Source organism: Scyliorhinus torazame, chromosome 1 (assembly GCF_047496885.1).
Source record: "Scyliorhinus torazame isolate Kashiwa2021f chromosome 1, sScyTor2.1, whole genome shotgun sequence".
Lineage (NCBI taxonomy): Eukaryota > Metazoa > Chordata > Chondrichthyes > Carcharhiniformes > Scyliorhinidae > Scyliorhinus > Scyliorhinus torazame.
The window spans coordinates 413,627,928-413,655,692 of NC_092707.1; the positions used below are offsets into that span (position 1 = coordinate 413,627,928).

Genomic DNA, 27,765 nt, shown 5'->3' on the forward strand with positions numbered 1-27,765 from the left:
GAGTGTCTCCCAGGTGGCACTGCCAGAGTGACTCCCAGGTGGCATTGCCAGAGTGACTCCCAGGTGGCATAGCCAGAGTGACTCCCAGGTGGCACTGCCAGTGTGACTCCCAGGTGGCACTGCCAGAGTGACTCCCAGGTGGCACTGCCAGAGTGACTCCCAGGTGTCATTGCCAGAGTGACTCCCAGGTGGCATAGCCAGAGTGACTCCCAGGTGGCACTGCCAGAGTGACTCCCAGGTGGCATTGCCAGAGTGACTCCCAGGTGGCATAGCCAGAGTGACTCCCAGGTGGCATTGCCAGAGTGACTCCCAGGTCGCATAGCCAGAGTGACTCCCAGGTGGCATTGCCAGAGTGACTCCCAGGTGGCACTGCCAGAGTGACTCCCAGGTGGCACTGCCAGAGTGACTCCCAGGTGGCATTGCCAGAGTGACTCCCAGGTGGCATGCCAGAGTGACTCCCAGGTGACATTGCCAGAGTCACTCCCAGGTGTCACTGCCAGAGTGACTCCCAGGTGGCATTGCCAGAGTGACTCGCAGGTGGCACTGCCAGAGTGACTCCCAGGTGGCAGTGCCAGAGTGACTCCCAGGTGGCACTGCCAGAGTGACTCCCAGGTGGCATTGCCAGAGTGACTCCCAGGTGGCAGTGCCAGAGTGACTCCCAGGTGGTACTGCCAGAGTGACTCCCAGGTGGCAGTGCCAGAGTGACTCCCAGGTGTCACTGCCAGAGTGACTCCCAGGTGTCACTGCCAGAGTGACTCCCAGGTGTCACTGCCAGAGTGACTCCCAGGTGGCACTGCCAGAGTGACTCCCAGGTGTCACTGCCAGAGTGACTCCCAGGTGTCATTGCCAGAGTGACTCGCAGGTGGCACTGCCAGAGTGACACCCAGGTGGCATTGCCAGATTGACTCCCAGGTGCCACTGCCAGAGTGACTCCCAGGTGTCACTGCCAGAATGACTCCCAGGTGGCATTGCCAGAGTGACTCGCAGGTGGCATTGCCAGAGTGACTCCCAGGTGGCATTGCCAGAGTGACTCCCAGGTGGCACTGCCAGAGTGACTCCCAGGTGGCAGTGCCAGAGTGACTCCCAGGTGTCACTGCCAGAGTGACCCCCAGGTGTAACTGCCAGAGTGACTCCCAGGTGTCACTAACAGAGTGACTCCCAGGTGGCACCGCCAGAATGACTCCCATGTGTCCCTGTCAGAGTGCCTCCCAGGTGGCATTGCCAGAGTGACTCCCAGGTGTCACTGCCAGAGTGACTCCCAGGTGTTACTGCCAGTGTGACCCCCAGGTGTCATTGCCAGAGTGACTCCCAGGTGTCAGTGCCAGAGTGACTCCCTGGTGTCACTGCCAGAGTGACTCCCAGGTGGCACTGCCAGAGTGACTCCCAGGTGGCATAGCCAGAGTGACTCCCAGGTGGCATTGCCAGAGTGACTCCCAGGTGTCACTGCCAGAGTGACTCCCAGGTGGCATAGCCAGAGTGTCTCCCAGGTGGCACTGCCAGAGTGACTCCCAGGTGGCATTGCCAGAGTGACTCCCAGGTGGCATAGCCAGAGTGACTCCCAGGTGGCACTGCCAGTGTGACTCCCAGGTGGCACTGCCAGAGTGACTCCCAGGTGGCACTGCCAGAGTGACTCCCAGGTGTCATTGCCAGAGTGACTCCCAGGTGGCATAGCCAGAGTGACTCCCAGGTGGCACTGCCAGAGTGACTCCCAGGTGGCATTGCCAGAGTGACTCCCAGGTGGCATAGCCAGAGTGACTCCCAGGTGGCATTGCCAGAGTGACTCCCAGGTCGCATAGCCAGAGTGACTCCCAGGTGGCATTGCCAGAGTGACTCCCAGGTGGCACTGCCAGAGTGACTCCCAGGTGGCACTGCCAGAGTGACTCCCAGGTGGCATTGCCAGAGTGACTCCCAGGTGGCATGCCAGAGTGACTCCCAGGTGACATTGCCAGAGTCACTCCCAGGTGTCACTGCCAGAGTGACTCCCAGGTGGCATTGCCAGAGTGACTCGCAGGTGGCACTGCCAGAGTGACTCCCAGGTGGCAGTGCCAGAGTGACTCCCAGGTGGCACTGCCAGAGTGACTCCCAGGTGGCATTGCCAGAGTGACTCCCAGGTGGCAGTGCCAGAGTGACTCCCAGGTGGCACTGCCAGAGTGACTCCCAGGTGGCAGTGCCAGAGTGACTCCCAGGTGTCACTGCCAGAGTGACTCCCAGGTGTCACTGCCAGAGTGACTCCCAGGTGGCACTGCCAGAGTGACTCCCAGGTGTCACTGCCAGAGTGACTCCCAGGTGTCATTGCCAGAGTGACTCGCAGGTGGCACTGCCAGAGTGACACCCAGGTGGCATTGCCAGAGTGACTCCCAGGTGTCACTGCCAGAGTGACTCCCAGGTGTCACTGCCAGAATGACTCCCAGGTGGCATTGCCAGAGTGACTCCCAGGTGGCATTGCCAGAGTGACTCCCAGGTGGCATTGCCAGAGTGACTCCCAGGTGGCACTGCCAGAGTGACTCCCAGGTGGCAGTGCCAGAGTGACTCCCAGGTGTCACTGCCAGAGTGACCCCCAGGTGTCACTGCCAGAGTGACTCCCAGGTGTCACTAACAGAGTGACTCCCAGGTGGCACCGCCAGAATGACTCCCATGTGTCCCTGTCAGAGTGCCTCCCAGGTGGCATTGCCAGAGTGACTCCCAGGTGTCACTGCCAGAGTGACTCCCAGGTGTTACTGCCAGTGTGACCCCCAGGTGTCATTGCCAGAGTGACTCCCAGGTGTCAGTGCCAGAGTGACTCCCTGGTGTCACTGCCAGAGTGACTCCCAGGTGTCACTGCCAGAGTGACCCCCAGGTGGCATTGCCAGAGTCACCCCCAGGTGGCAGTGCCAGAGTGACTCCCAGGTGGCATTGCCAGAGTCACTCCCAGGTGGCACTGCCAGAGTGACTCCCAGGTGGCATTGCCAGAGTCACTCCCAGGTGTCATTGCCAGAGTGACTCCCAGGTGTCATTGCCAGAGTCACCCCCAGGTGGCAGTGCCAGAGTGACTCCCAGGTGGCATTGCCAGAGTCACTCCCAGGTGGCACTGCCAGAGTGACTCCCAGGTGGCATTGCAGGAGTCACTCCCAGGTGTCATTGCCAGAGTGACTCCCAGGTGTCATTGCCAGAATGACTCCCAGGTGGCATTGCCAGAGTCACTCCCAGGTGTCACTGCCAGAGTCACTCCCAGGTGTCATTGCTAGAGTGACTCCCAGGTGTCACTGCCAGAGTGACTCTCAGGTGGCATTGGCAGAGTGACTCACAGGTGTCACTGCCAGAGTGACTCCCAGGTGGCACTGCCAGTGTGGCTCCCAGGTGGCATTGCCAAAGTGACTCCCAGGTGTCACTGCCAGAGTGACTCCCAGGTGTCACTGCCAGAGTGACTCCCAGGTGGCATTGGCAGAGTGACTCACAGGTGGCATTGCCAGAGTGACTCCCAGGTGTCATTGCCAGAGTGACTAGCAGGTGTCACTGCCAGAGTGACTCCCTGGTGTCACTGCCAGAGTGGCTCCCAGGTGGCATTGCCAGAGTGACTCCCAGGTGTCACTGTCAGAGTGACTCCCTGGTGTCACTGCCAGAGTGGCTCCCAGGTGGCATTGCCAGAGTGACTCGCAGGTGGCACTGCCAGAGTGACACCCAGGTGGCATTGCCAGAGTGACTCCCAGGTGTCACTGCCAGAGTGACTCCCAGGTGTCACTGCCAGAATGACTCCCAGGTGGCATTGCCAGAGTGACTCGCAGGTGGCATTGCCAGAGTGACTCCCAGGTGGCATTGCCAGAGTGACTCCCAGGTGGCACTGCCAGAGTGACTCCCAGGTGGCAGTGCCAGAGTGACTCCCAGGTGTCACTGCCAGAGTGACCCCCAGGTGTCACTGCCAGAGTGACTCCCAGGTGTCACTAACAGAGTGACTCCCAGGTGGCACTGCCAGAGTGACTCCCAGGTGGCAGTGCCAGAGTGACTCCCAGGTGTCACTGCCAGAGTGACCCCCAGGTGTCACTGCCAGAGTGACTCCCAGGTGTCACTGCCAGAGTGACTCCCAGGTGTCACTGCCAGAGTGACTCCCAGGTGTCACTAACAGAGTGACTCCCAGGTGGCACTGCCAGAGTGACTCCCAGGTGGCAGTGCCAGAGTGACTCCCAGGTGTCACTGCCAGAGTGACCCCCAGGTGTCACTGCCAGAGTGACTCCCAGGTGTCACTGCCAGAGTGACCCCCAGGTGTCACTGCCAGAGTGACTCCCAGGTGTCACTGCCGGAGTGACTCCCAGGTGTCACTGCCAGAATGACTCCCATGTGTCCCTGTCAGAGTGCCTCCCAGGTGGCATTGCCAGAGTGACTCCCAGGTGTCACTGCCAGAGTGACTCCCAGGTGTTACTGCCAGTGTGACCCCCAGGTGTCATTGCCAGAGTGACTCCCAGGTGTCAGTGCCAGAGTGACTCCCTGGTGTCACTGCCAGAGTGACTCCCAGGTGTCACTGCCAGAGTGACCCCCAGGTGGCATTGCCAGAGTGACTCCAAGGTGTCACTGCCAGAGTGACTCTCAGGTGGCACTGCCAGAGTGACTCCCAGGTGGCATTGCCAGAGTCACCCCCAGGTGGCAGTGCCAGAGTGACTCCCAGGTGGCATTGCCAGAGTCACTCCCAGGTGGCACTGCCAGAGTGACTCCCAGGTGGCATTGCCAGAGTCACTCCCAGGTGTCATTGCCAGAGTGACTCCCAGGTGTCATTGCCAGAGTCACCCCCAGGTGGCAGTGCCAGAGTGACTCCCAGGTGGCATTGCCAGAGTCACTCCCAGGTGGCACTGCCAGAGTGACTCCCAGGTGGCATTGCCAGAGTCACTCCCAGGTGTCATTGCCAGAGTGACTCCCAGGTGTCATTGCCAGAATGACTCCCAGGTGGCATTGCCAGAGTCACTCCCAGGTGTCACTGCCAGAGTCACTCCCAGGTGTCATTGCTAGAGTGACTCCCAGGTGTCACTGCCAGAGTGACTCTCAGGTGGCATTGGCAGAGTGACTCACAGGTGTCACTGCCAGAGTGACTCCCAGGTGGCACTGCCAGTGTGGCTCCCAGGTGGCATTGCCAAAGTGACTCCCAGGTGTCACTGCCAGAGTGACTCCCAGGTGTCACTGCCAGAGTGACTCCCAGGTGGCATTGGCAGAGTGACTCACAGGTGGCATTGCCAGAGTGACTCCCAGGTGTCATTGCCAGAGTGACTAGCAGGTGTCACTGCCAGAGTGACTCCCTGGTGTCACTGCCAGAGTGGCTCCCAGGTGGCATTGCCAGAGTGACTCCCAGGTGTCACTGTCAGAGTGACTCCCTGGTGTCACTGCCAGAGTGGCTCCCAGGTGGCATTGCCAGAGTGACTCCCTGGTGTCACTGCCAGAGTGACTCCCAGGTGGCATTGCCAGAATGACTCCCAGGTGTCACTGCCAGAGTGGCTCCCAGGTGGCATTGCCAGAGTGACTCCCAGGTGTCACTGCCAGAGTGACTCCCAGGTGTTACTGCCAGAGTGACTCCCAGGTGTCATTGCCAGAGTGACTCCCAGGTGTCACTGCCAGAGTGGCTCCCAGGTGGCATTGCCAGAGTGACTCCCAGGTGTCACTGCCAGAGTGACTCCCAGGTGTTACTGCCAGAGTGACTCCCAGGTGTCATTGCCAGAGTGACTCCCAGGTGTCACTGCCAGAGTGACTCCCAGGTGTCACTGCCAGAGTGACTCCCAGGTGGCACTGCCAGAGTGACTCCCAGGTGTCACTGCCAGAGTGACTCCCAGGTGGCATTGGCAGAGTGACTCCCAGGTGTCATTGCCAGAGTGACTCCCAGGTGTCACTGCCAGAGTGACTCCCTGGTGTCACTGCCAGAGTGACTCCCAGGTGTCACTGCCAGAGTGACTCCCAGGTCTCACTGCCAGAGTGACTCCCAGGTGGCATTGCCAGAGTGACTCCCAGGTGTCACTGCCAGAGTGACTCCCAGGTGTCACTGCCAGAGTGACTCCCTGGTGTCACTGCCAGAGTGGCTCCCAGGTGGCACTGCCAGAGTGGCTCCCAGGTGTCACTGCCAGAGTGGCTCCCAGGTGGCATTGCCAGAGTGACTCCCAGGTGTCATTGCCAGAGTGACTCCCAGGTGTCACTGCCAGAGTGACTCCCTGGTGTCACTGCCAGAGTGACTCCCAGGTGGCACTGCCAGAGTGACTCCCAGGTGTCACTGCCAGAGTGACTCCCAGGTGGCATTGGCAGAGTGACTCCCAGGTGTCATTGCCAGAGTGACTCCCAGGTATCACTGCCAGAGTGACTCCCTGGTGTCACTGCCAGAGTGGCTCCCAGGTGGCATTGCCAGAGTGACTCCCAGGTGTCACTGCCAGAGTGACTCCCAGGTGTCACTGCCAGAGTGACTCCCAGGTGTCACTGCCAGAGTGACTCCCAGGTGTCACTGCCAGAGTGACTCCCAGGTGTCACTGCCAGAGTGGCTCCCAGGTGGTATTGCCAGAGTGGCTCCCAGGTGTCACTGCCAGAGTGACTCCCAGGTGTCACTGCCAGAGTGACTCCCAGGTGTCACTGCCAGAGTGACTCCCAGGTGTCACTGCCAGAGTGACTCCCAGGTGTCACTGCCAGAGTGGCTCCCAGGTGGTATTGCCAGAGTGACTCCCAGGTGTCATTGCCAGAGTGACTCCCAGGTGTCACTGCCAGAGTGGCTCCCAGGTGTCACTGCCAGCGTGACTCCCAGGTGACATTGCCAAAGTGGCAACCGGGTGGAATTGCCAAGGTGACAGGCTGGCAGTGCCTTGGTGCTGGGTACAATTGGGGGTGCCAGGGTAACACCCTGCCCAGAGAACAGCCACCGAGGGTCCCCGGATCGCCTGGGAGACCCCCCCTTCTCCAAGTGCCGATACGCCTGTCCACGTTTGTGGAAACCAGTGCTAAACGGCCCCGCTCCGGGTCTCCGAGGCGATGTTGTTCGATGCCGGGCACTGGGTCGATCCAGCGGGGACAGATTCCAGTGAGACTAACTGCTCACTTGGATATCCAAATCTGAATCCCGACCTCAATGCGGGGGAACCCGGTCGCAATGCCCCGTGAGATCTCGTGAGGCGTGACAAGGCCGGTAAATCTCACAAGAGGCTCCTCACCAGATTTGTCAGGTCCCGGGTCGGGCACGGCGAGGTCAATAGGTCGCACCCTAAATTTGGCAGGTGGGGGAGGGGGTGTAACATCGGAACTGCAGCAGGCCGCACAGTCCTTTCAATTGTCCCAATCGGAGACCGTGTCGATATGTGTCTCCACTCTGTGTACACAAGGTGGTTCTCGAACATTCTCTTGCTGAACAAAAGCTAATTGTGAGGATGGAAAATGCGGAGCTCAATCCCTCTCCAGTTCCCCATTAACCGGGTGGCCCTCTGTCCCTCCCGCACTTCACTCACTCGGATGTATGAAGTCCCAGATCAGTGAGAGTCACAGACGCCCAAAGCACAGAGAAGGCCCTTCGGCCCATCACACCCACACCGGTCAGAAACAACCACCCAACTGAACACTGTGAGTTTGGGGGGGGGGGGGGTTGTTCTGGGTTTAGTTTGGGGGGTTTGTTCTGTGTTTAGTTTGGGGGGTTTGTTCTGTGTTTAGTTTGGGGGTGGGTTTGTTCTGTGTTTAGTTTGGGGGGTTTGATCTGTGTTTAGTTTGGGGGTGGGTTTGTTCTGTGTTTAGTTTGGGGGGGGGGTTGTTCCGTGTTTAGTTTGGGTGTGGGTTTGTTCTGTGTTTTGTTTGGGGGGTTTGTTCTGTGTTTAGTTTGGGGGTGGGTTTGTTCTGTGTTTAGTTTGGGGGTGGGTTTGTTCTGTGTTTAGTTTGGGGGTGGGTTTGTCCTGTGTTGAGTTTGGGGGTGAGTTTGTCCTGTGTTTAGTTTGGGGGTGGGTTTGTCCTGTGTTTAGTTTGGGGGTGGGTTTGTCCTGTGTTTAGTTTGGGGGTGGGTTTGTTCTGTGTTTTGTTTGGGGGGTTTGTTCTGTGTTTAGTTTGGGGGTGGGTTTGTTCTGTGTTTAGTTTGGGGGTGGGTTTGTTCTGTGTTTAGTTTGGGGGTGGGTTTGTCCTGTGTTGAGTTTGGGGGTGAGTTTGTCCTGTGTTTAGTTTGGGGGTGGGTTTGTCCTGTGTTTAGTTTGGGGGTGGGTTTGTCCTGTGTTTAGTTTGGGGGTGGGTTTGTTCTGTGTTTAGTTTGGGGGTGGGTTTGTTCTGTGTTTTGTTTGGGGGGTTTGTTCTGTGTTTAGTTTGGGGGTGGGTTTGTTCTGTGTTTAGTTTGGGGGTGGGTTTGTTCTGTGTTTAGTTTGGGGGTGGGTTTGTTCTTTGTTTAGTTTGGGGGTGGGTTTGTTCTGTGTTAAGTTTGGGGTGTTTGTTCTGTGTTTAGCTTGGGGGTGGGTTTGATCTGTGTTTAGTTTGGAGGGGGTTTGTTCTGTGTTTACTTTGGAGGGTGTTTGTTCTGTGTTTACTTTGGGGGTAGGTTTGTTCTGTGTTTAGTTTGGGGGTGGGTTTGTCCTGTGTTTAGTTTGGGGGTGGGTTTGTCCTGTGTTTAGTTTGGGGTTGGGTTTGTCCTGTGTTGAGTTTGGGGGTGGGTTTGTCCTGTGTTGAGTTTGGGGGTGTGTTTGTCCTGTGTTGAGTTTGGGGGTGGATTTGTTCTGTGTTTAGTTTGGGGGTGGGTTTGTACTGTGTTTAGTTTGGGGGTGGGTTTGTCCTGTGTTTAGTTTGGGGGTGGGTTTGTCCTGTGTTTAGTTTGGGGGTGGGTTTGTCCTGTGTTTAGTTTGGGGGTGTGTTTGTCCTGTGTTTAGTTTGGGGGTGTGTTTGTCCTGTGTTTAGTTTGGGGGTGGGTTTGTCCTGTGTTTAGTTTGTGGTGGGTTTGTCCTGTGTTTAGTTTGGGGGTGGTTTTGTCCTGTGTTTAGTTTGGGGGTGGGTTTGTTCTGTGTTTAGTTTGCAGGTGGGTTTGTTCTGTGTTTAGTTTGAGGGTCGGTTTGTTCTGTGTTTAGCTTGGGGGTGGGTTTGTTCTGTGTTAAGTTTGGGGTGTTTGTTCTGTGTTTAGCTTGGGGGTGGGTTTGATCTGTGTTTAGTTTGGGGAGCGGGTTTGTTCTGTGTTTAGTTTGGAGGGGGTTTGTTCTGTTTTTACTTTGGAGGGTGTTTGTTCTGTGTTTAGTTTGGGGGTAGGTTTGTTCTGTGTTTAGTTTGGGGGGGCGGGTTTGTTCTGTGTTTAGTTTGGGGGTGGGTTTGTTCTGTGTTTAGTTTGGGGGTAGGTTTGTTCTGTGTTTAGTTTGGGGGTGAGTTTGTTCTGCGCTTACCTTGGGGGTGGGTTTGTTCTGTGTTTAGTTTGGAGGGTGTTTGTTCTGTGTTCACTTTGGAGGGTGTTTGTTCTGTGTTTAGTTTGGGGGTGGGTTTGTTCTGTGTTCACTTTGGGGGTGAGTTTGTTCTGCGCATAGCTTGGGGGTGGGTTTGTTCTGTGTTTAGTTTGGAGGGTGTTTGTTCTGTGTTCACTTTGGAGGGTGTTTGTTCTGTGTTTAGTTTGGAGGGTGTTTGTTCTGTGTTCACTTTGGAGGGTGTTTGTTCTGTGTTTAGTTTGGGGGTGGGTTTGTTCTGTGTTTAGTTTGTGGGGTTTGTTCTGTGTTTAGTTTGGGGGTGGGTTTGTTCTGTGTTTAGTTTGGGGGTGGGTTTGTTCTGTGTTTAGTTTGGGGGTGGGTTTGTTCTGTGTTTAGTTTGGGGTGGGTTTATTCTGTGTTTAGTTTGGGGGTGGGCTTGTCCTGTGTTGAGTTTGGGGCGAGTTTGTCCTGTGTTTAGTTTGGGGGTGGGTTTGTCCTGTGTTTAGTTTGGGGGTGGGTTTGTACTGTGTTTAGTTTGGGGGTGGGTTTTTCCTGTGTTTAGTTTGGGGTGGGTTTGACCTGTGTTTAGTTTGGGGGTGGGTTTGTCCTGTGTTTAGTTTGGGGGTGGGTTTGTTCTGTGTTTAGTTTGGGGGTGGGTTTGTTCTGTGTTTAGTTTGGGGCTGGGTTTGTTCTGTGTTTAGTTTGAGGGTGGGTTGGTTCTGTGTTTAGCTTGGGGGGTTTGTTCTGTGTTTAGTTTGGGGGTGGGTTTTTTCTGTGTTTAGTTTGGGTGGGGGTTTGTTCTGTGTTTAGTTTGGGGGTGGGTTTGTTCTGTCTTTAGTTTGGGATTGGGTTTGTTCTGTGCTTAGCTTGGGGGTGGGTTTGTTCTGTGTTAAGTTTTAGGTGTTTGTTCTGTGTTTAGCTTGGGGCTGGGTTTGATCTGTGTTTAGTTTGGAGGGTGTTTGTTCTGTGTTCTCTTTGGAGGGTGTTTGTTCTGTGTTTAGTTTGGGGGGCTGGTCTGTTCTGTGTTTAGTTTCGGGTGTTTGTTCTGTGTTTAGTTTGAGGGGTGTTTGTTCTGTGTTTTGTTTTGGGGGTGGGTTTGTTCTGTGTTTAGCTTGGGGGTGGGTTTGTTCTGTGTTTAGTTTGAGGGTGGGTTTGTTCTGTGTTTCGTTTGGGGGTGGGTTTGTTCTGTGTTTAGTTTGGGGGGGGGGGTGTTCTGTGTTTAGTTGGGGGTTGATTTGTTCTGTGTTTTGTTTGGGGGTGTCTGTTCTGTGTTTAGCTTGGGGGTGGGTTTGTTCTGTGTTTAGTTTGGAGGGTGTTTGTTCTGTGTTTTGTTTGGGGGGTGTTTGTTCTGTGTTTAGTTTGGGGGGGTGTTTGTTCTATGTTTAGTTTGGGGGTGGGTTTTTTCAGTGTTTAGTTTGGGGGGTGTTTGTTCTGTGTTTAGTTTGGGGGTGGGTTTGTTCTTGTTTAGTTTGGGGGTGGGTTTCTTCTGTGTTTACAAAGAACAAAGAAATGTACGGCACAGGAACAGGCCCTTCGGCCCTCCAATCCCGTGCCGACCATGCTGCCCGACTAAACTACAATCTTCTACACTTCCTGGGTCCGTATCCCTCTATTCCCATCCTATTCATGTATTTGTCAAGATGCCCCTTAAATGTCACTATCGTCCCTGCTTCCACCCCCTCCTCCGGTAGCGAGTTCCAGGCACCCACTACCCTCTGCGTAAAGAACTTGCCTCATACATCTACTCTACACCTTGCCCCTCTCACCGTAAACCTATGCTCCCCAGTAATTGACCCCTCTAACCCGGGGAAAAGCCTCTGACTATCCACTCTGTCCATGCCCCTCATAATTTTGTAGACCTCTATCAGGTCGCCCCTCAACCTCCTTCGTTCCAGTGAGAACTAACCGAGTTTTTTCAACCGCTTCTCATAGCTAATGCCCTCCATACCATGCAACATTCTGGTAAATCTCTTCTGCACCCTCTCTAAAGCCTCCGCATCCTTCTGGTAGTGTGGCGACCAGAATTGAACACTATACTCCAAGTGTGGCCTAACTAAGGTTCTGTACAGCTGCAACATGACTTGCCAATTCTTATACTCAATGCCCCGGCCAATGAAGGCAAGCATGCCGTATGCCTTCTTGACTACCTTCTCCACCTGTGTTGCCCCCTTCAGTGACCTGTGGACCTGTACTCCTAGATCTCTTTGACTTTCAATACTCTTGAGGGTTCTACCATTCACTGTACATTCTCTACCTGCATTAGACCTTCCAAAATGCATTACCTCACATTTTTCCGGATTAAACTCCATCAGCCATCTCTCGGCCCAAGTCTCCAAACAATCTAAATCCTGCTGTATCCTCTGACAGTCCTCATCGCTATCCGCAATTCCACCAACCTTTGTGTCGTCTGCAAACTTACTAATCAGACCAGTTACATTTTCCTCTAAATCATTTATATATACTACAAAGAGCAAAGGTCCCAGCACTGATCCCTGTGGAACACCACTAGTCACAACCCTCCAATTAGAAAAGCATCCTTCCATTGCTACTCTCTGCCTTCTATGACCTAGCCAGTTCTGTATCCACCTTGCCAGCTCACCCCTGATCCCGTGTGACTTCACCTTTTGTACTAGTCTACCACACGGGACCTTGTCAAAGGCCTTACTAAAGTCCATTTCGACAACATCCACTGCCCTACCTGCATCAATCATCTTAGTGACCTCCTCGAAAAACTCTATCAAGTTAGTGAGACACGACCTCCCCTTCACAAAACCATGCTGCCTCTCACTAATACGTCCATTTGCTTCCAAATGGGGGTAGATCCTGTCTTGAAGAATTCTCTCCAGTAATTTCCCTACCACTGAAGTAAGGGTCACCGGCCTGTAGTTCCCTGGATTATCCTTGCTACCCTTCTTAAACAGAGGAACAACATTGGCTATTCTCCAGTCCTCCGGGACAGCACCTGAAGACAGTGAGGATCCAAAGATTTCTGTCAAGTCCTCAGCAATTTCCTCTCCAGCCTCCTTCAGTATTCTGGGGCAGATCCCATCAGGCCCTGGGGACTTATCTACCTTAATATTTTTTAAGCCACCCAACACCTCGTCTCTTTGGATCACAATGTGACCCAGGCTATCTACACACACTTCTCCAGACTCAACATCCACCAATTTCTTCTCTTTGGTGAATACTGATGCAAAGTATTCATTTAGTACCTCGTCCATTTCCTCTGGCTCCACACATAGATTCCCTTGCCTGTCCTTCAGTGGGCCAACCCTTTCCCTGGCTACTCTCTTGCTTTTTATGTACGTGTAAAACGCCTTGGGATTTTCCTTAACCCTATTTGCTAATGACTTTTCGTGACCCCTTCTAGCCCTCCTGACTCCTTGCTTAAGTTCCTTCCTACTTTCCTTATATTCCACACAGGTTTCGTCTGTTCCCAGCCTTTTAGCCCTGACAAATGCCTCCTTTTTCTTTTTGACGAGGCCTACAATATCTCTCATTATCCAAGGTTCCCGAAAATTGCCGTATTTATCTTTCTTCCTCACAGGAACATGCCGGTCCTGAATTCCTTTCAACTGACACTTGAAAGCCTCCCACATGTCAGATGTTGATTTGCCCTCAAACATCCACCCCCAATCTATGTTCTTCAGTTCCCCCCTAATATTGTTATAATTAGCCTTCCCCCAATTTAGCACATTCATCCTCAGACCACTCTTATCCTTGTCCACCAGCACTTTAAAACTTACTGAATTGTGGTCACTGTTCCCGAAATGCTCCCCTACTGAAACATCTACCACCTGGACGGGCTCATTCCCCAATACCAGGTCCAGTACCGCCCCTTCCCTAGTTGGACTGTCTACGTGTTGTTTTAAGAAGTCCTCCTTAAGATGCTCCTTACAAACTCCGCCCCGTCTAAGCCCCTGGCACTAAGTGAGTCCTAGTCAATATTGGGGAAGTTGAAGTCTCCCATCGCCACAACCCTGTTGTTTTTACTCTTTTCCAAAATCTGTCTACCTCTCTGCTCCTCTATCTCCCGCTGGCTGTTGGGAGGCCTGTAGTAAACCCCCAACATTGTGACTGCACCCTTCTTATTCCTGATCTCTACCCATATAGCCTCACTGCCCTCTGAGGTGTCCTCCCGCAGTACAGCTGTGATATTCTCCCTGACCAGTAGCGCAACTCCGCCACCCCTTTTACATCCCCCTCTATCCTGCCTAAAACATCTAAATCCTGGAAAGTTTAGCTGCCAATCCTGCCCTTCCCTCAACCAGGTCTCTGTAATGGCAACAACATCATAGTTCCAAGTACTAATCCAAGCTCTAGGTTCATCTGCCTTACCCATAATACTTCTTTCATTAAAACATATGCACTTCAGGCCACCAGACCCGCTGTGTTCAGCAACTTCTCCCGGTCTGCTCTGCCTCAGAGCCCCACTGTCCCTATTCCCTAGTTCTCCCTCAATGCTCTCACCTTCTGACCTATTGCTCCCATGCCCACCCCCCTGCCATATTAGTTTAAACCCTCCCGTGTGACACGAGCAAACCTCACGGCCAGGATATTTATGCCTCTCCAGTTTAGATGCAACCCGTCCTTCTTATATAGGTCACACCTGCCCCGGAAGAGCTCCCAGTGGTCCAGATAATGGAAACCCTCCCTCCTACAACAGCTGTTTAGCCACGTGTTTAGCTGCTCTATCTTCCTCTTTCTAGCCTCAATGGCATGTGGCACAGGGAGTAATCCCGAGATTACAACCCTAGAGGTCCTGTCTTTTAACTTTCTGCCTAGCTCCCTGAACTCCTGCTGCAGGACCTCATGCCCCTTCCTTCCTATGTCGTTAGTACCAATATGTACAACAACCTCTGCCTGTTTGCCCTCCCCCTTCAGGATGCCCTCTACCCGTTCGGAGACATCCTGGACCCTGGCACCAGGGAGGCAACATACCATCCTGGAGTCTCTTTCACGTCCACAGAAGCACCTATCTGTGCCCCTGACTATAGAGTCCCCTATTACTATTACTCTTCTGCGCTTTGACCCTCCCTTCTGAACATCAGAGCCAGCCGTGGTGCCACTGCTCTGGCTGCTGCTGTTGTTTTCCCCTAATAGGCTATCCCCCCCGACAGTATCCAAAGGGGTATACCTGTTCGAGAGGGGGACAACCATAGGGGATTCCTGCACTGACTGCCTGCCCTTTCTGGTGGTCACCCATTTCTCTGCCTGCACCTTGGGTGTGACCACATTTTTATAACTATGACGCTTTCCTCCACCTGCATGCTCCTAAGTTCATCCAATTGCTGCTCCAACCAAACCATGCGGTCTGTGAGGAGCTCCAGTTGGGTGCACTTTATGCAGATGAAGCCATCCGGGACGCTGGAAGCCTCCCGGACCTGCCACATCTCACAGTCAGAGAACTGCACACCTCTAACTGGTGTTGCGTCAATTAATTAAAATTTAAATTTAAATTTTTTTTTTAATATATATATATTTTTTAAAGTTACTGTTAACGATCTGTTTCCTAGCACTAGATTTCTAATATGAATGCGAAAGCTAAATATAGTACTCTCCGATCTCTGGCTTAGATACCCCTCTAAATTATAATTAAGTAATTATGTTTAATTAGTTACCAATGCTTAATTTTTAAAATGTTGTGTAGATTCCCAACCAGCCACTCAGGTCACAGCTTTTCTGTGATGTCACTTCAGTTTCCCCCCGACACACACAATTTGAAAAAGGTATAAAAGTAAAAATGAGTAAAAATCACTTACTTACCTTCTTACCTTCTGAGTGTCTCAGATGTTCTCAGGTTCTATCCCTGACAGAGACTGCTCCTCCTCCTCCGAACGATTAGTTTGGGGTGGGTTTGTTCTGTGTTTAGTTTGGGGGTGTGTTTGTTCTGTGTTTAGTTTGGGGGGGGGGTGTTTGTTCTGTGTTTAGTTTGGGGTGGGTTTGTTATATGTTTAGTTTGGGGGGGTGTTTGTTCTGTGTTTAGTTTGGGGGGATGTTTGTTCTGTGTTTAGTTTGGGGGTGGGTTTGTTCTGTGCTTAGATTGGGGGTGGGTTTGTTCTGTGTTTAACTTGGGGGGGGGGTTGTTCTGTGTTTAATTTGTGCGTGGGTTTGTTCTGTGTTTAGTTTGCGGAGGGTTTGTTCTGTGTTTAGATTGGGGGTGGGTTTGTTCTGTGTTTAGTTTGGGGGTGGGTTTGTTCTGTGATTAGTTTGGGGGGGTTTGTTCTGTGTTTAGTTTGGGGGTGGGTTTGTTCTGTGTTTAGTTTGGGGGTGGGTTTGTTCTGTGTTTAGTTTGGGGGTGGGTTTGTTCTGTGTTTAGTTTGGGGGTGGGTTTGTTCTGTGTTTAGTTTGGGGGTGGGTTTGTTCTGTGTTTAGTTTGGGGGGTTTGTTCTGTGTTTAGTTTGGGGGTGGGTTGGTTCTGTGTTTAGTTTGGGGGTGGGTATGTTCAGTGTTTAGTTTGGGGGTGGGTATGTTCAGTGTTTAGTTTGGGGGTGGGTTTGTTCTGTGTTTAGTTTGGGGGTGGGTTTGTTCTGTGTTTAGTTTAGGGATGGGTTTGTTCTGTGTTTAGTTTGGGGTGGGTTTGTTCTGTGTTTAGATTGGGGGTGGGTTTGTTCTGTGTTTAGTTTGGGGGGATGTTTGTTCTGTGTTTAGTTTGGGGGGGTTTGTTCTGTGTTTAGTTTGCGGGTGGGTTTTTTCTGTGTTTAGATTGGGGGGGTGTTTGTTCTGTGTATAGTTTGGGGGTGGGTTTGTTCTGTGTTTAGTTTGGGGGAGGGTTTGTTCTGTGTTTAGTTTGGGGGTGGGTTTGTTCTGTGTTTAGTTTGGGGTGGGTTTGTTCTGTGTTTAGTTTGGGGGTGGGTTTGTTCTGTGTTTAGCTTGGGGGTGGGTTTGTTCTGTGTTTAGTTTTATGTGGGTTTGTTCCATGTTTAGTTTGGGGGGTGTTTGTTCTGTGTTTAGTTTGGGGGTGTATGTTCTGTGTTTAGTTTTGGGGGGGGGTTGTTCTGTGTTTAGTTTTGGGGGGGGGTTGTTCTGTGTTTAGTTTGGGGGTGGGTTTGTTCTGTGTTTAGTTTGGGGGTGGGTTTGTTCTGTGTTTAGTTTGGGGGTGGGTTAGTTCTGTGTTTAGTTTGGGGGTTTGTTCTGTGTTTAGTTTGGGGGGTTTGTTCTGTGTTTAGTTTGGGGGTGGGTTTGTTCTGTGTTTAGTTTGGGTGTGGGTTTGTTCTGTGTTTAGTTTGGGGGAGGGTTTGTTCTGTGTTTAGTTTGGAGTGGGTTTGTTATGTGTTTAGTTTGGGGGTGGGTTTGTTCTGTGTTTAGTTTGGGGGAGTGTTTGTTCTGTGTTTAGTTTGAGGGTGGGTTTGTTCTGTGTTTAGTTTGGGGGGGGTGTTTGTTCTGTGTTTAGTTTGGGGGTGGGTTTGTTCTGTGTTTAGTTTGGGGGAGGGTTTGTTCTGTGTTTAGTTTAGGGGTGGGTTTGTTCTGTGTTTAGTTTGGGTGTGGGTTTGTTCTGCCTTTAGTTTAGGGGTGGGTTTGTTCTGTGTTTAGTTTAGGGGTGGGTTTGTTCTGTGTTTAGTTTAGGGGTGGGTTTGTTCTGTGTTTAGTTTGGGGGTGGGTTAGTTCTGTGTTTAGTTTGGGGGTGGGTTTGTTCTGTGTTTAGTTTGGGGGTGGGTTTGTTTTGTGTTTAGTTTGGCGGTGGATTAGTTCAGTGTTTATATTGGGGGTGGCTTTGTTCAGTGTTTAGTTTGGGGATGGGTTTGTTCATTGTTTAGTTTGGGGTGGGTTTGTTCTGTGTTTAGTTTGGGGGGGTGTTTGTTCAGTGTTTAGTTTGGGGGTGTGTTTGTTCTGTGTTTAATTTGGGGGAGGGTTTGTTCTGTGTTCAGATTGGGGGTGGGTTTGTTCAGTGTTTATATTTGGGGTGGGTTTGTTCTGTGTTTAGTCTGAGGGTGGGTTTGTTCTGTGTTTAGTTTGGGTGGGTTTGTTCTGTGTTTAGTTTGGGGGTGGGTTTGGTCTGTGTTTAGTTTGGTGTTGGGTTTGTTCTGTGTTTAGTTTTATGTGGGTTTGTTCCATGTTTAGTTTGGGGGGTGTTTGTTCTGTGTTTAGTTTGGGGGTGTATGTTCTGTGTTTAGTTTTGGAGGGGGGGGTTGTTCTGTGTTTAGTTTGGGTTGGGTTTGTTCTGTGTTTAGTTTGTGGGTGGGTTTGTTCTGTGTTTAGTTTGGGGGTGGGTTAGTTCTGTGTTTAGTTTGGGGGGTTTGTTCTGTGTTTTGTTTGGGGGTGGGTTTGTTCTGTGTTTAGTTTGGGTGTGGGTTTGTTCTGTGTTTAGTTTGGGGGAGGGTTTGTTCTGTGTTTAGTTTGGAGTGGGTTTGTTATGTGTTTAGTTTGGGGGTGGGTTTGTTCTGTGTTTAGTTTGGGGGAGTGTTTGTTCTGTGTTTAGTTCGAGGGTGGGTTTGTTCTGTGTTTAGTTTGGGGGGGTGTTTGTTCTGTGCTTAGTTTGGGGGGATGTTTGTTCTGTGGTTAGTTTTGGGGGGTTTGTTCTGTGTTTAGTTTGGGGGTGGGTTTGTTCTGTGTTTAGATTGGGGGGGGTGTTTGTTCTGTGTATAGTTTGGGGGTGGGTTTGTTCTGTGTTTAGTTTGGGGGAGGGTTTGTTCTGTGTTTAGTTTAGGGGTGGGTTTGTTCTGTGTTTAGTTTGGGTGTGGGTTTGTTCTGTGTTTAGTTTGGGGTGGGTTTGTTCTGTGTTTAGTTTGGGGGTGGGTTAGTTCTGTGTTTAGTTTGGGGGTGGGTTTGTTCTGTGTTTAGTTTGGGGGTGGGTTTGTTCTGTGTTTAGTTTGGGGTGGGTTTATTCTGTGTTTAGTGTGGGGGTGGGTTTGTTTTGTGTTTAGTTTGGCGGTGGATTAGTTCAGTGTTTATATTGGGGGTGGCTTTGTTCAGTGTTTAGTTTGGGGATGGGTATGTTCTTTGTTTAGTTTGGGGTGGGTTTGTTCTGTGTTTAGTTTGGTGGTGTGTTTGTTCTGTGTTTAGTTTGGGGGTGGGATTGTTCAGTGTTTAGTTTGGGGGTGGGTTTGTTCAGTGTTTAGTTTGGGGGTGGGTTTGTTCTGTCTTTAGAGTGGGGTGGGTTTGTTCTGTGTTTAGTTTGGGTGTGGGTTTGTTCTGTGTTTAGTTTGGTGGAGGGTTTGTTCTGTGTTTAGTTTGGAGTGGGTTTGTTATGTGTTTCGTTTGGGGGTGGGTTTGTTCTGTGTTTAGTTTGGGGGAGTGTTTGTTCTGTGTTTAGTTTGAGGGTGGGTTTGTTCTGTGTTTAGTTTGGGGGGGTGTTTGTTCTGTGTTTAGTTTGGGGGGATGTTTGTTCTGTGTTTAGTTTGGGGGGGTTTGTTCTGTGTTTAGTTTGGGGGTGGGTTTGTTCTGTGTTTAGATTGGGGGGGTGTTTGTTCTGTGTATAGTTTGGGGGTGGGTTTGTTCTGTGTTTAGTTTGGGGGAGGGTTTGTTCTGTGTTTAGTTTAGGGGTGGGTTTGTTCTGTGTTTAGTTTGAGTGGGTTTGTTCTGTGTTTAGTTTGGGGGTGGGTTTGTTCTGTGTTTAGTTTGGGAGTGGGTTAGTTCTGTGTTTAGTTTGGGGGTGGGTTTGTTCTGTGTTTAGTTTGGGGGTGGGTTTGTTTTGTGTTTAGTTTGGCGGTGGATTAGTTCAGTGTTTATATTGGGGGTGGCTTTGTTCAGTGTTTCGTTTGGGGATGGGTTTGTTCTTTGTTTAGTTTGGGGTGGGTTTGTTCTGTGTTTAGTTTGGGGGTGTGTTTGTTCTGTCTTTAGATTGGGGTGGGTTTGTTCTGTGTTTTGTTTGGGGGTGGATTTGTTCTGTGTTTAGTTTGGGCGGGTTTGTTCTGTGTTTAGTTTGGGGGTGGGTTGGTTCTGTGTTTAGTTTGGGGGTGGGTATGTTCAGTGTTTAGTTTGGGGGTGGGTTTGTTCTGTGTTTAGTTTGGGGGTGGGTTTGTTCTGTGTTTAGTTTGGGGGTGGGTTTGTTCTTTGTTTAGTTTTGGGTGGGTTTGTTCTGTGTTTAGTTTGGAGGGGTTTGTTCTGTGTTTAGTTTGGAGGGGTTTGTTCTGTGTTTAGTTTGGGGTGGGTTTGTTCTGGGTTTTGTTTGGGGGTGGGTTTGTTCTGGGTTTAGTTTCGGGTGGGTTTGTTCTGCGTTTAGTTTGGGGTGGGTTTGTTCTGCGTTTAGTTTGGGGGTTTTGTTCTGTGTTTAGTTTGGGGGTGGGTTTGTCTGTGTTCAGTTTGGGGGTGGGTTTGTTCTGTGTTTAGTTTGGGGGTGGGTTTGTTCTGTGTTTAGTTTGGGGGTGGGTTTGTTCTGTGTTTTGTTTGGGGGTGGGATTGTTCAGTGTTTAGTTTGGGGTTGGGTTTGTTCTGTGTTTAGTTTGGGGGTGGGTTTGTTCTGTGTTTAGTTTGGGGGTGGGTTGGTTCTGTGTTTAGTTTGGGGGTGGGTTAGTTCTGTGTTTAGTTTGGGGGTGGGTTTGTTCTGTGTTTAGTTCGGGGGTGGGTTGTTTTGTGTTTAGTTTAGGGGTGGGTTTGTTCTGTGTTTAGTTTGGGGGTGGGTTTGTTCTGTGTTTAGATTGGGGGTGGGTTTGTTCTGTGTTTAGTTTGGGGGTGGGTTTGTTCTGTGTTTAGTTTGGGGTTGGGTTAGTTCTGTGTTTAGTTTGGGGGTGGGTTTGTTCTGTGTTTAGTTCGGGGGTGGGTTGTTCTGTGTTTAGTTTAGGGGTGGGTTTGTTCTGTGTTTTGTTTGGGGAGGGTTTGTACTGTGTTTAGATTGGGGGTGGGTTTGTTCTGTGTTTAGTTTGGGGGTGGGTTTGTTCTGTGTTTAGTTTGATGGGGTTTGTTCTTTGTTTAGTTTGGGGGTGGGTTTGTTCTGTGTTTAGATTGGGGGGGTGTTTGTTCTGTGTATAGTTCATGGGTGGGTTTGTTCTGTGTTTAGTTTGGGGGTGGGTTTGTTCTGTCTTTAGTTTGGGGGTGGGTTTGTTCTGTCTTTAGTTCGGGGTGGGTTTGTTCTGTTTTGTTTGGGGGTGGGTTTGTTCTGTGTTTAGTTTGGGCTGGTTTGTTCTGTGTTTAGTTTGGGGGTGGGTTGGTTCTGTGTTTAGTTTGGAGTGGGTTGGTTCTGTGTTTAGTTTGGGGGTGGGTATGTTCAGTGTTTAGTTTGGGGGTGGGTTTGTTCTGTGTTTAGTTTGGGGGTGGGTTTGTTCTGTGTTTAGTTTGGGGGTGGGTTTGTTCTGTGTATTATTTGGGTTGGGTTTGTTCTGTGTTTATATTGGGGGTGCGTTAGTTCTGTGTTTAGTTTGGGGGTGGGTTTGTTCTGTGTTTAGTTTGGGGGTGGGTTTGTTCAGTGTTTAGTTTGGGGGTGGGTTTGTTCTGTGTACAGTTTGGAGGTGGGTTTGTTCTGTGTTTTGTTTGGGGGTGGGTTTGTTCTGTGTTTAGTTTGGGCGGGTTTGTTCTGTGTTTAGTTTGGGGGTGGGTTGGTTCTGTGTTTAGTTTGGGGGTGGGTTTGTTCAGTGTTTAGTTTGGGGGTGGGTTTGTTCTGTGTTTAGTTTTGGGTGGGTTTGTTCTGTGTTTAGTTTGGAGGGGTTTGTTCTGTGTTTAGTTTGGGGTGGGTTTGTTCTGGGTTTAGTTTGGGGGTGGGTTTGTTCTGGGTTTAGTTTGGGGTGGGTTTGTTCTGCGTTTAGTTTGGGGTGGGTTTGTTCTGCGTTTAGTTTGGGGGTTTTGTTCTGTGTTTAGTTTGGGGGTGGGTTGGTTCTGTGTTTAGTTTGGGGGTGGGTTTGTTCTGTGTTTAGTTTGGGGGTGGGTTTGTTCTGTGTTTTGTTTGGGGGTGGGTTTGTTCAGTGTTTAGTTTGGGGGTGGGTTTGTTCTGTGTTTAGTTTGGGGGTGGGTTTGTTCTGTGTTTAGTTTGGGGGTGGGTTTGTTCTGTGTTTAGTTTGGGGGTGGGTTTGTTCTGTGTTTAGTTCGGGGGTGGGTTGTTCTGTGTTTAGTTTAGGGGTGGGTTTGTTCTGTGTTTAGTTTGGGGGGTGGGTTTGTTCTGTGTTTAGATTGGGGGTGGGTTTGTTCTGTGTTTAGTTTGGGGGTGGGTTTGTTCTGTGTTTAGTTTGGGGGTGGGTTAGTTCTGTGTTTAGTTTGGGGGTGGGTTAGTTCTGTGTTTAGTTTGGGGGTGGGTTTGTTCTGTGTTTAGTTTGGGGGTGGGTTTGTTCTGTGTTTAGTTTGATGGGGTTTATTCTGTGTTTAGTTTGGGGGTGGGTTTGTTCTGTGTTTAGATTGGGGGGGTGTTTGTTCTGTGTATAGTTTAGGGGTGGGTTTGTTCTGTGTTTAGTTTGGTGTTGGGTTTGTTCTGTGTTTAGTTTTATGTGGGTTTGTTCCATGTTTAGTTTGGGGGGTGTTTGTTCTGTGTTTAGTTTGGGGGTGGGTTTGTTCTGTGTTTAGTTTGGGGGTGGGTTTGTTCTGTGTTTAGTTTGGGGGTGGGTTAGTTCTGTGTTTAGTTTGGGGGTGGGTTTGTTCTGTGTTTAGTTTGGGGGTGGGTTTGTTCTGTGTTTAGTTTGGGGGTGGGTTAGTTCTGTGTTTAGTTTTGGGGGTTTGTTCTGTTTTTAGTTTGGGGGTGGGTTTGTTCTGTGTTTAGTTTGGGGGTGGGTTTGTTCTGTGTTTAGTTTGGGGGTGGGTTTATTCTGTGTTTAGTTTGGGGGTGGGTTTGTTCTGTGTTTAGTTTGGGGTGGGTTTGTTCTGTGTTTAGTTTGGGGTGGGTTTGTTCTGTGTTGAGTTTGGGGGGGTGTTTGTTCTGTGTTTAGTTTGTTCTGTGTTGAGTTTGGGGGTGGGTTTGCTCTGTGTTTAGTTTGGGGGTTAGTTTGTTCTGTGTTTAGGTTGGGGGACAAGTGTCTTTTCTCGTGACATTATATCCTGTGCATCTGATTTTGTTGCAGCCGGAAGAGGCAGAATTATTTTACGCCGATATTCAGTTCTTCCGTCAGAATAACAGCCGCCCAATGTCACCGATCGTCGAGGAGGCGACTGTGTACGCTGCTGTCAAACGGGCCTAGTAACTTGAAATCAATTCTATAACAACTCAAACTGCTTTGCTGCCAGGCAGTGTTTGCCGTCGTTAACACCTCCAACAGCAAGTGACGGTCTGCAAATCTTCACAACAGTGTCTGCATCATTTTACATCAGTTATTATTGAATTCCCCCAATGGGGCCGATTCCTCTTGGACTGTAGACCAAGGACATTGAGGCCAGTGCACAGCACTGGGCCCCCGTCCCCGGGATAGTGAGGCCCGTGCACAGCACTGGGACCCTGTCCCCGGCATAGTGAGGCTAGCACAGCACTGGGACCCTGTCCCCGGGCTAGTTAGGCGAGTGCACAGCACTGGGTCCTCCCAACTTTCTTTGACTTGATTTCCCACGTAAATATCACCGGAGATCCGCTATTATTGCCGGTGAATTAATAAAAGTGAATGTGATAAATCTGTCCTGGAACACAAGAATGTGATCATTGATTAGAAATCCAGGCCATGAGCCTGGGCCCTTAGTGTGTTTAATTACACTGATAGATTCAGTTAGGCTGCTATAGATTTGCTGGGTCCTGCTGACTCAGGTCCTGTACATACCAGAGAAACAATGACCTGAATACTGCCCCTCGGTCAATTCAATGTTTCTAATGGTCAGTGACCAGGTCGAAGAAAAAAATCAATTTGGAGAGAGGATTTAAATCAGGGATTTGTTTGAAGCACTTGGGAGAAAGTTAATACTTTTTTAAAGTTTAAAACTGAATTGTGTGACAACTGCAACAATTTTTAATATTGACCGTATTTTATATATGTCAGCGTAATGCTATTAAAAGCCTGGGTTAAGGTATATATTATTCTGTTGCAATAATATTTTTAACAAATACTGGTTTAACTTATATGCAGACTCTGTCTCTGCAAATGGTGCAATTAAGATGTTGTAAAAGTGGTATATTCGTTGATTATAACTGTTTAATTATTTACCTATATGGGGCTAGTGGATTTTAGTACATAGAAATAAGTTTCCCTCGGGTTTAGATAATTGAGTGGTGGTGATTAGCTTTGGTGAGATGGTCGTAACACAGTCAGTGGGAGAGAGATGATGTAATTAAGGGGAGGAGCCAGGTCTGCAGCAGGCAATTTAGCTTTGGTTCTCAAAAGACAGAAGGACTTGCAGCTTTCAACTGAAAGGGTCTCTCCTTTGCTGGAAGCAAATCTCTGCATAGAGGACAGCAAGTGTCCCCATTGTTTGCTTACTTTATTTACAAGTGGCTTTTGACCTGTAATGGGCTTTGCTTAATTGGCGATGAAGAAGGTATCAGTTAGAAGTTAAAATGTTTCCCTATTTTATTAAGAATTGATTTGCTGTTAACTGTAATTTATTTTCTGTGATGTTAATGTTGTTTAATAATAAAGTTTATTTTAACTAAATATATCCCTATTTGTCAGTGGAACCACTCCTGGGGTGAAATACTCTTTGTTCACAATTTTACAACTTTAAACAGAAGCGTTTGGAGTTCTGTGCGGTATCCGAGCAACTGATCTTCATTTGACACTTTGAAATGTATCCAGCTTCGGTATGGATGAGGGACAAAAATGATAGGTTGACGGGGACCCATTCACATTATCTGACCCACAGTGAGTTTTGATGTGTCTTTTGTCTATGGTGAACCAGAAAGGTGAATCGGCTGAAATGGTGTAGTTCTTTTTGTTGACGGTCCATCCTTAAACAAAGGGATGTGTGTGTTTCCCGGACGCCTGTGAATGTCCACATTTAATTAGGTATTTGCTTGATATTCAGGACTGCTTGGCGCAGAATGCCAAAAGTCACATGATTTTCAGTGGCCACATAAATAGCCTGTGTGTGTTCCAAATTTCAAACTTTGGTATGAAAGTTCTGAATACACTGAAGCAAAATAAAGAGCGGTGACAATGTTGGCGGAAACTGTCAGATAAACTAAAGAACATGATAAACCGATGGACAATGTAAAGCACAAAGAGGCCATTCAGTCAATGATGCTGCTGTGAGCTCTGGGAAAGAGCTATCCATGGAGTCCCACTGCTCTAACTCTGAAAGTGAGTTGGCGAGGGCTGAAACGGAAGCGAACTTCTTTTCAATCTTGCATTTATTTACAGAGTAAAGCATTACAAGGACACATCTCCTAACTCAATCCCAGCACAGTTCCAGTTTGTATGTGCCCAAATGAAACCCAATTGATGCTCTCCACTCACCTACAATGAAGGATAATTGATCAATAATTAACACCAGCTCCTGATCTCTTTCCGTAGCTCTGTAATTTCCCCCCCTGGGGAAGTTTTCCAAACACCTTTTTGAAACTCACTATTGAATCTGGCTCCATGCCCCATCCAGGCTGCCTGTTCCAGATCACAACCCAAATTGACAATCATTTTAAATCAGTGTCTCTCTGGTTATTGATCCTCCTGCCATTGGAAACAGTTCCTCCCTCTGCATGGAAAACACATCATGATTCTCAATACCTGCTCTGCCCAAAGGAGAAGAATCCAAACTCATCCAGTCTCTCCGCCCATCACTGACGTCCCTCATCCCGGGCATCTTTCGGGTGAACCATCTGTGCACCCTCTCCAAGAGCCTGGTGGTCGTCCTCAAGTGTGATGCCCAGATTTAGACAATACTCCACCTGAAATGTGCCATTACAGAGACCTGGTTGAGGGAAGGGCAGGATTGGCAGCTAAACGTTCCAGGATTTAGATGTTTCAGGCAGGATAGAGGGGGATGTAAAAGGGGTGGTGGAGTTGCGCTACTGGTTAGGAAGAATATCACAGCTGTCCTGCAGGAGGACACCTCAGAGGGCAGTGAGGCTATATGGGTAGAGATCAGGAATAAAGAAGGGTGCAGTCACAATGTTGGGTGTTTACTACAGGCCTCCCAACAGCCCGCGGGAGATAGAGGAGCAGAGAGGTAGACAGATTTTGGAAAAGATAAAAACAACAGGGTTGTGGTGATGGGAGACTTCAACTTCCCCAATATTGACTGGGACTCACTTAGTGCCAGGGGCTTAGACGGGGCGGAGTTTGTAAGGAGCATCCAGGAGGGCTTCTTAAAACAATATGTAGACAGTCCAACTAGGGAAGGGGCGGTACTGTACCTGGTATTGGGGAGTGAGCCCGGCCAGGTGGTAGACGTTTCAGTAGGGGAGCATTTCGGGAACAGTGACCACAATCCAGCAAGTTTTAAAGTGCTGGTGGACAAGGATAAGAGTGGTCCTAGGATGAATGTGCTAAATTGGGGGAAGGCTAATTATAACTGATGTTCCTCTCCCCTGGATCACCATGTGCATTCAGGCTTTGCCTTCCACACACACTCTCAGGTACTCAGCTGTACCAACAGAACACCACTGCTCCACAGGCAATAGTCAGGAGTTACAGACCTTCAGTTGTCTCCTTGGCCCCCGGGCTTCTCACAGACTCATTTGCTTTAAATCTGCTTCTCACTTTAAACCTGGAGCTTCCCTCGGCTCCTCACTCTTAACTTCACTGAACAGGATCTGTTCCAGATTCCTTTTTTAATTCCTGAACTTAATACTCTTCCTTTGGGATTGGCTTCCTGCAGTTCCCTCTCCCAATAGACTGGTGATAATTTGGCATCTCCCTTTTGACATGGATCAATATCCAAGACCGTGTGAGGTATTTGGGACAGATCAAAGGCAGCCAGGTGATTCGGTGCTGGGTGTACCGACACAACAGGGACCGCAGTGATTCAAGTGGGCAGCTCTCCACCCCCTTCTCAGGGACAATTAGTGATGGGCAATAAATGCTGCCCTCGCCAGCAATGCCCACATCCTGTGAGAGAATAAAATAAACACGGAGAGAGAACTGCAGCGATACATTTCTGCAATAAAACACTTCCTCTTGTGGTGAGCTATTAAACAGTTCGTGCTCACCACCTCCAATTCTTCCAACATTTGTGTGTTTCAGCCTCTTCCCCACCATTTAAATTCCTGTTTTTATAAATGTTAGTGCAATTCTGAAAATACTTTTGTGAAGTGAATGCTGTGACCAGATTAGATGTGAGTGTCAAGGAGCAAAGTGCAGAGTGCTCCATGCCCCAGCTTCAGGCCTCGAGTTAGCAGCTCAAAGATTCAAGGCCTTCTGCAAGAGCGCAGCGGGAAAAGCAGATCCCAGCAGTTTACTCTCCCAGGCTGGAATTTTCCAGGCCCTTTGGCTTCAAGGTGGAAAGGCCGGCAAAAGCCTGCCGCTGGGTTCCGCTGGTGGGTCTGATGTCTTCCTGTTGTCGCGCCCCGTTCCCAATGGGAGGAAAGGGAGCTGGTGGAGACTACTCCTTGAGCCCAGTTGAACCACTTCAGTGGCCAATGAAGGGCCACTTCCTGCCTGTGTGCGGAGGGCACACCATCGCCTGGGGAGACGGGCAGATCAGCCCTGGTGCTCGCCCAGCGGGATATGTGAGGTGCTTTCCCTTTTGGGAATTCCAGCATCCTGCGGAGCGTCGTCTGGGGAATCGGCCGCCCCACAACAACGGTGTTGCCTCCTGTTGGTAACCAGCCCCCTTCTCGTTGGCGCTTGTCTTCCCAGCCCACGCGTCCTCAGAGGTTGAAGGCAGGCGCCCTTCGATGTGCCCTCATCCTCCAGGCACAGGCCCAAAAAATAGCCACTGCTGAGCTGCCACCCTCTGATTGGTCAGTCGCTCTTTCGAGCAGGCTGCTAACTTTAATAGAATCACCATCCTGGCAACGACCACATTAAGTGGCTGCCCTCCAGTAAAATGTGGCTCCTGTGTCCCACTGCCCACCCGAACAGAATCACCCCCCAGCCCTGTTTCAACCCCAGTGACAGGATCCATTATTAAAGATGAGATCGCGGAGTATTGGGAAGTGCATGATAAAATAGGACTGAGTCGGCACGGCTTCGTCAAGGGGAGGTCGTGTCTGACAAATCTGTTAGAGTGCTTTGAGGATATAACAGGGAAGTTAGACAAAGGAGAACCATTGGACGTGATCTATTTTCATTTCCAGAAGATCTTTGACAAGTTGCCATATAGGATGCTGTTGAGGGCAGCACGGTAGCACAGTGGTTAGTACTGTTGATTCACAGCGTCAGGGTTCCAGGTTTGATTCCCGGCTTGGGTCACGGGCTGTGCGGAGTCTGCACGCTCTCATCATGTCTGCATGGGTTTCTTCCGGGTTCTCCGGTTTCCTCCCACTTGCCCCGAAAGACGTGCTGTTCGGTAATTTGGACATTCTCAATTCTCCCTCTGTGTACCCGAACAGGTGTTGAATTGTGGCGATTAGGGCTTTTCACAGTAACGTCATTGCAATGGAAGCCTACTTGTGATAATAACTTATTATTTTTAAAAATAATCTTTAAGAGCCCATGGTGTTCAGGGTAAGATACTGCCAGGGACAGAGGATTGGCTGACTGGCAGAAGGCAGAGAGTG

The 27,765-nt window shown here is 50.0% G+C and overlaps 1 protein-coding gene across 1 annotated transcript in view; it reads left to right on the forward strand.

The window, feature by feature from the left end:
• LOC140428510 (cell adhesion molecule CEACAM1-like) overlaps nucleotides 1-23,761 on the forward strand; it is a 98,117-nt gene extending 74,356 nt beyond the window's left edge. The window contains exon 7 of the mRNA XM_072515067.1: nucleotides 22,250-23,761. Within this exon, the coding sequence (XP_072371168.1) occupies nucleotides 22,250-22,366 (117 nt within the window). The 3' untranslated portion in view covers nucleotides 22,367-23,761. The remainder of the gene's footprint in view (nucleotides 1-22,249) is intronic.
• Nucleotides 23,762-27,765: the final 4,004 nt, after the last annotated feature.